Source organism: Limulus polyphemus, unplaced genomic scaffold (genome assembly GCF_000517525.1).
Source record: "Limulus polyphemus unplaced genomic scaffold, Limulus_polyphemus-2.1.2 Scaffold5776, whole genome shotgun sequence".
Classification (NCBI taxonomy): Eukaryota; Metazoa; Arthropoda; class Merostomata; order Xiphosura; family Limulidae; genus Limulus; species Limulus polyphemus.
In genome coordinates, this window is record NW_013671386.1 from 11198 (window position 1) to 18965 (window position 7768).

Below are 7768 nucleotides of genomic sequence, written 5' to 3' on the forward strand. Positions count from 1 at the left end.
TAATATACCCACTTGGTGGAATATAGGCTATATACCCGCGATAAGAAGAGCACAGGTAGTTTATTGTGGTTGAAAACAAATAAAATTGTTAATATGTTTTATATCATACTCATTTTAGAAGGCTCCCGGTGGAACGCATGTGTACGGACCTACAAGACCAAAATCCGGAGTTCGATTCCTTGCGATGACAAAGCAGACACTCCAATGTGGCTTTGTTCTGAAATAGACAAACATTTTAGAAACAAATGAATAATAGATCATTACTGGCACCAGGTGGCCGAAAGGTACAAGCAAGGAACTTGGAGAAGACGAAAGGAAACTTTTTAAATTTTAGGTAAACATATAAGTTAATTCAACTTTTGCATTTCTCGGAATGTTAATGTTTTTGACCTTCTTTTTATTAGTACACACGATATTCTATTTTGTCGTACATACTTATTACCATGGTTGCAAACAAATTACAATTTCAACTCGTGCGAAATGCACTTTATAATCTATTCTGTATTCACCTAACCCGGTAACCGTGTAACATAAGTATAATGTTAGATCATAACAGAAAGTCAGATTTTAACTTGTAAGTTGTAGGAAGAGTGCCTGGCCCATTATATGGATAATCATTATCATGCATGGTTAATAACTCCTCGAGCCAAACCATGACATAGGCACATGATGTATAATCAAAATATTCCAATGATATTCCACTTCGGACATTGTACAAAATTTAACTCGACAATGGTTTATATTTTCCGTTTGTAGGATTCCTGTAAAGTGTAAAGTCTGCTAATACAGATCTATTAAATATGTTTTTATAATTTTTGGTTGACTGTAGCCTGTAGGCCTAATTTTTACTAAAGTTTTTACTTAAATTCTTGAATAATCAAAATAATTTTTATGTGATACTGTTTGTACATAGTTTATTTTCAGTAATTATTTAGTTCAGGTTAGCATTTTAAGTGACATTGGAAATTTTATACAAGTATTTCTTGTGGTTTTAGAAAGGAAATTTATGACAATACATCGTACTAAGTTTAAGTTTAACAGTGGGATGGTGATAGTTAAATAAAATACTCTGTAAAAGCTGTTTTAGAGCATGAATTTTGAGCAACGATATAAGGTCAATGTTAAAATTTATAGATTGAACTCTTCTGTATACAGCTACTACAAATTGTGTAAAATGTGCTGTTGGTATGCTATTAATTTTTTGCACTAGCAATATTATTACCAGGCCCCATTCCCATTCACTGTGTTATTTTTGACTGATTAACAAATCCACTGATAAATTATAACAAGTTTTTTATTCCTGAAAATATCTGCAGATTTTCAACAAACTGAAATGTATAACTCTTGTTTAAGCACTACATTATAAGGGTTGAAATAACTATTTGGAGATAACATATCCTAGACTTACCATTACTGCATGAAGACCTGATATGTTGGAGCAGTTTGTGATTTGTGTTTTATTAATGGTGACAGTTAAACCTGAAATATTTTTGTAGTAATTGTAATGATGTTTCAGCTTAATCAGAGCTTTAAAGTGTTAACTGTGTTGAGCATTCTTTTACCAAGAATACTATGTTTCTTAAGGTTGTAAGTTTACAGTATTAACAGAATGTATGTTGATTCTTTAAGAATTCATCAAAAGCTTTGTATGTTAGTGTTTAATAACAACTGAAAGTACAAATATTAAACCTAATGTTATTTTTATTTCTTTACATCAACTGCACTATTCATTTAAACAACAAGATTTGTTTTATATTTATTTTTCTGTAGTTCTAGATTTTAATTGAAAACCATGATTTATTAAATAATTTTTATAAATTTTATCTATTAGAAAGCTAGAAGATGTTGATTTTTCCATCAGCAAAAGATGATGATCAGACATGTGCAGTCAGTCATATTTCAGGTAATTAAAATGTGTGCATGAATGTTAAGCAAAACTTTTGTTGTTATAAATAAATTAAAAAGGAAATATATTTAAGACATTGAATGTTAATTTATATCTTAAAGCTTTTTACAGATAAATTTTAGTTTTACATTATTTAAATATCCACTTTAAAAACTTCTATACATTTTTTTCTTGTCCAACTTGTGTTTTTAATTTGTGTGTAACTATATTTACAACTAAAGTTTGAAACAATTTTGACTGAGAATTGTTTGAGAAGTTAGGTTGACAGGTATTGATGTAGCCTGATCAAACAAAATATTTTACTTTAAAAAAAATACTTGATTTGGTCTGAGTACTCCTACAGTACACCCTCTGTAATAATCTGTTTTATCTATCAATTTAGCTCCCAGTATGTAAAATTCAGTTTTCTTTTATTACTCTGTGGTTATATTTGATTTGTCAGTGTTATTGTCAGAAAAAAAAAGCTTGAATATAATAAAAAAATAAAACTTCTAATGCTAAGTTTCTCAGAAACATCTTGAGTTTTTCCTTCGAGCTATACAGTATGGAACAATTGTTCTTTGCTTATAACTTTGAACTTAGTACGGTCATTAAGAATATCAAACATATTGTAACATAGCTTTGTTAAGAATAACAACTTTGTTTCCTTTGTCTGGTTGGTTGATGCCGATGTTTTTGTTGTTGGAGAGTTATTTAACAGCTGCCAGCTCTTCAGGTTTCAGATTTGAGGATATCCTGCATGTGTTATAGTCAAAGAAGGTGGAGAGTGCTAAGTTTTTTAACTTAGTAGTAACAAATTAATGTGCTTGCTCAGAAATACTTTTGGAAAAAATGGGTTAAGATCTAAAAGTTCTGATACAAGGATTCTCGGGGATAGAGGAAGTTGGCATAATTGAGTTTTGAGGAAGGCAAGCAGAAATTCAGTACTTCAGCTAATACAATTTTCTGACTGTCACTTAAAGTGACGTTGCTGTAGTTTGAGAAACTTAAGCAATAGAAATAGTATTTCTGATTGTGTTTACGAAAGAAAAAAGTTTTATATTTGATTAAACTTTGAATAATTTAATAATTTTTGAAGCTGAAATGTCTAATATATATATATATTAACCTGTGTAGAGGGATAGAAAGTTTAAAAAGGTTTACTCACTTGGTTGAGAAACTTTTGTGAGAAAAAAGTTTAGCTAAAGTTAAGTTGAGAAGTAAAGTCTAAAAAATGGAGATTGTTTCTTTTGAAACTAGTTATCTTGATATGCTCACATGTGAATTTAATCAACTTATTTTATTTTTTTTTACAGAATTTATCAAAATTAAAGTAGAACCTGTTGGACGATGGTATGAAGCACTTTGTGCACGAAGGAGAAATCGCTATAGTACTTCAGGACATTCAGTTGAAAGTAGTAGTTCAGAAGATGAAGAGTCTGAAGAAGAGGAGGCAGAAGAAGATGTATCTTATTTGCGTAGCCTAGATCCTAAAGACTGGAAAGTAAGAATAATTGATAAATCTTTTTGTGTTTGAGTTAATTTAATCTAAAGGCAATATTTTTTTTTAGACATACTGACTAGGAGGCATGTCACTTGCATTTATGCTAGATTCAAAAATGAGTCATAGTAATTAAAGTAGTAGTGGACTGAATTATAATTAAAAGGTTCTAATAAGTAATAGATTTCAGCTTTTAATTTGTGCAGATGATGAACTTGAGGAGGGAAGGATAACATAAGGAACAGATAGGGATGGGGATGAAAAACATGAGGATATTGCTATAGGAGGTTCTTTAGTACGGCGTATGGATAGGATAGTCTGTGGGATAAACAGGAAGAAAAAGAATTAGATTATACTAAAGTAGGTCAAAGCAGCATATTCTTAAGTACAAAGCACTGATAAAGGAATTCAAAGAAATGGACAATAATAACTTGATTTTGTCAGGGATACTGCCAAGACTTAACTGTGGGGATGAAAGTATAAGTAAGTCACTAGGCTTAGGTTAATATATAAGGAAGAGCAGGTTGTCTGGTTGGATTTATGGGAACAGTTCAATGGGAAAAGGGAATTTTTTCAAATGGATAGTTTACATTTAAATAGAGGAAGGGCTGGCTTGCTTGCTAAGGCTATTAACTCAACTGTAAATACAACTTTAAGTTAGGATTAGACAGTGGTGAGGGCCAGAATAATGAAGAAAATCTAAGATATAGAGAGGAGTATTATGTGGGAACAAGTTACAAAGGTAGTTTTAATGCTAGAAGTATAAGAAATAAAATGGATGAATCTAGAACAGTTGTTGGAACAGAGGATTTTGATATAATAGGTATAACGGAAATGTGGCTAAATGTAGAGAATTTTGATGGAAGAAATTTCTTTGAAATACGAAGTTATAGGTTGTTTAATAGGGATATATAGTACTAAAAAAAAGGCAGAGGAGTGACTTTATATGTAAAATATGAGTTGTTTAATAGGGATATAGTATTAAAAAAAGGCAGAGGAGTGACTTTATATGTAAAATATGAGTTGTTTAATAGGGATATAGTACTAAAAAAAGGCAGAAGAGTGACTTTATATGTAAAATATGAGTTACGGTTTGCTCAGTATGAGGATGTTAAAGCTAATAGCAGTGATGTTGAATCTGTTTGGGTTTCTATTAGTGGTTATAAGGGGAGAAAGCTTTTAGTTGGAATATTTTACTGACCACCAGGTGAAACTGATGGAATTAATGAGAAACTACAATGATATACATAATTCAACTGTTAATGAGGTTATAAAAATTGTTTCAGTAATTATATGCCAATTAGTCTTACATCAGTTGTGGGAAAAGTTTTTTGAAGTCTGATAAAATATGTTTTGCAAAGTTATTTAACAAAGTTAAAAAATTTTGATAGCGTGGTTTCACAAGGGGGAAATCTTTCCTAACTAATCTTTTGACATTCTTTGAAGAGGTTACTGCTTATTAAATAAAGGTAAGGGTGTGGATTTGGTGTATATGGATTTTCACAAAAGCATTTTACAGAGTGACACATAAAAGGTTTGGTAAGAAAATAATGTGTGTAGGTGTTTGAGATAGGTTTCCTTATTGGATAGATAAGTGGATAGATGGAAGAAAGCAAAGGGTTGTTATAAGTGGAGTTCAGTCAAACTGGATTAATGTTACAAGTGGGGTACTTCAGGGTTCAGTGTTAAGAACTTTGCTTTTTTTGATTTATATCAATGACATAGATGAAGGAATGGTCAGTAAATTACTTAAAGGATTTGGACATTGCTGTTTGTGAGGATGGCTTTTAAGCATAATAATGCATGGTCATACGTACAAGTTACCATAATTTGAATAAGAATAACTTTAACAGTGTTATGGAAGAAAGGGATATTAGTGTAATGGTTGATCAGTCAATTAAACCATCCAAGCAGTGTGCTGTTACTAATGGTAGGACAAATATGATTTTAGGTTGTATCTACAGAAGTCTTGAATACAAGTCTAAAGAGGTTATAGTTTCATTGTATAGATCACTAGTCAAGTCACATTTGAAGTGTTGTGTTCAGTCTTGGTTTCCTACCTTAGGAAAAACATTGAATTTTGGAAAAGTTTCAGAAAAAGTCTTCTGTAATTATAACTGAGATGGAAATGTTGTCATACAAAGATAGGTTAAGATCTCTGAACTTTTCTCTTGAAGAAAGAATAGTCAGAGGGGATCTGATTTAGGTATTTAAGAATGCAAAGTGAATTGATAGTGTTGATGCATCATGTTTGTTCATACTTAATTGTGAGAATAATACAACTAGGTGACAAATATAAATTTTGGCAGGGTAGAATACATCTTCAGCTAAGACAGCTATACTTATCTAGAAGGATGGGTTGCCTTCAGATATGGTAAATACATCTTCAGCTAAGACAGCTATACTTATCTAGATGGATGGGTTGCCTTCAGATATGGTAAATACATCTTCAGCTAAGACAGCTATACTTATTTAGAGGGGTGGGTTGCCTTCAGATATGGTAAATACATCTTCAGCTAAGACAGCTATACTTATCTAGAAAGGTGGGTTGCCTTCAGATATGGTAAATACATCTTCAGCTAAGACAGCTATACTTATCTAGAAGGTGGGTTGCCTTCAGATATGGTAAATACATCTTCAGCTAAGACAGCTATTCTTATCTAGAAGGATGGGTTGCCTTCAGATATGGTAAATACATCTTCAGCTAAGACAGCTATTCTTATCTAGAGGGGTGGGTTGCCTTCAGATATGGTAAATACATCTTCATCTAAGACAGCTATACTTATCTAGAAGGGTGGGTTGCCTTCAGATATGGTAAATACATCTTCAGCTAAGACAGCTATACTTATCTAGAGGGTGGGTTGCCTTCAGATATGGTAAATATAGTTAATTTAAGGAAGAGCTTGATAAATATTTGAATAATAAGGGCTGATCTTGAGATTTTTTAGTGTTTAGTGGATAGGACAGTCAAGGTGGACCAAAAGGACTCTTGTTGTCCTTTAATGATATGTTGTGTTAAATGCAATTTACATCACTATATAAATCCAGAATTTCAGTTAATTTTTATACACCAGTTTGTTTTGAAAATTTTACTTTAAAGTCTTATGACACACAAAGATAAGTCTAGAGCTCTTAGTTTCTTCATCTCCAGGATGTGTAAGTTTATTTTATAGTACTTTTTCAGTCTTCATGCAAATATAAGCAGTTTGATCTTAACTACAGTTACACCAGCAGAAAAGTTTACTAATTTTGTGTTGACAGTACAGTAAATACCACTTGATGTATGTTATATGTATATTTAGGAAAAGGTCAATAATAAACTAAAAATCACTAAATCTGTAAAATGTGAACAATTCTCAGTAATATCTAGCCAGTAACTTTTAATATGGATATTTTGTTTTCACAAATTCATATAGTTTTCTCATTATTCGAGATCCATGATTAAGTATATAATAGGTTGGTTATCTCCTCAAACTCTTTATATACGCTCTTAATTCATTCACTGTAACTGAACCAGCTTTAGTTATGACATACAATTCATAACATTGTTGTATGTTTTAACTTTTTTGTATATATTTTTGTGAAAGGTGAGAACCGCTGTTGTTCCAATAATTAATCTCTTTTGTAGCATCGTATTATTTGATTTTTAATCTTAAAACTCATTGTGATATGTTTCAGAGCTTTGTTTATTTATAATCCTGTTTTTGAACTGGTTTTCTTCAGTTTTTCAGTATAATTTTGTACTATTGCAAGCATTTCAGTATCAGTTCTGCTTGTAGCAAGACAGTAGAAGCTAAAACATTAGTAGTTTTAGTTTTGATATATTTGTCTGTCATCTTCAATCTTTAATTTCAAGTCATCTGATATTTTGTTTCATTGACTGTGGGCACAAAATTTTTAATTGCTACTCATGATACTGAAGCTGTTTTGCCGTTACCATTATCCACCTCTGTGGGTAGATAGTAGAAAGCTTTCCCCCTTGTTTTCAGACCTCGATAACCTATTTTTCTTGACTTAAGTTTTGTTTACGTAGTTTACATGTGTTATCAAGTAAGGACTTAATGGACTTTGAAGATCAAGCAAGTTCTTTTACATTTTGTTAGATAATGTAAAATTTAAAGGTATGAAAAGAATCACATGATTTTTAAAATAATATTATCCAAACATTGTTGTTTACTGACACATTAGAATTATTTCAATAGAATCAAGACCACTATGCCGTCTTGGGACTGAAGAACAAAAGGTACACATCTACAGAGGATGAACTAAAAAGAGCTTGTAAGTGTTTTATTTTAAATTAAGAAACAAATGTGATAAACGTTTCTCCATCATGATATCTATCTATCTATCTATCTATATATATATATATATATATATATATA

At 31.1% G+C, this 7768-nt stretch overlaps 1 protein-coding gene across 1 annotated transcript in view; it reads left to right on the forward strand.

Moving 5' to 3' along the window:
* The first annotated feature begins 233 nt into the window (after positions 1-233).
* Positions 234-7768, forward strand: part of LOC106472965 (dnaJ homolog subfamily C member 2-like) — a 46878-nt gene continuing 39343 nt past the window's right edge. The window contains exons 1-4 of the mRNA XM_013933634.2: positions 234-334; positions 1832-1903; positions 3202-3389; positions 7589-7664. Of these exons, the coding sequence (XP_013789088.1) occupies positions 1843-1903; positions 3202-3389; positions 7589-7664 (325 nt within the window). The 5' untranslated portion in view covers positions 234-334; positions 1832-1842. The remainder of the gene's footprint in view (positions 335-1831; positions 1904-3201; positions 3390-7588; positions 7665-7768) is intronic.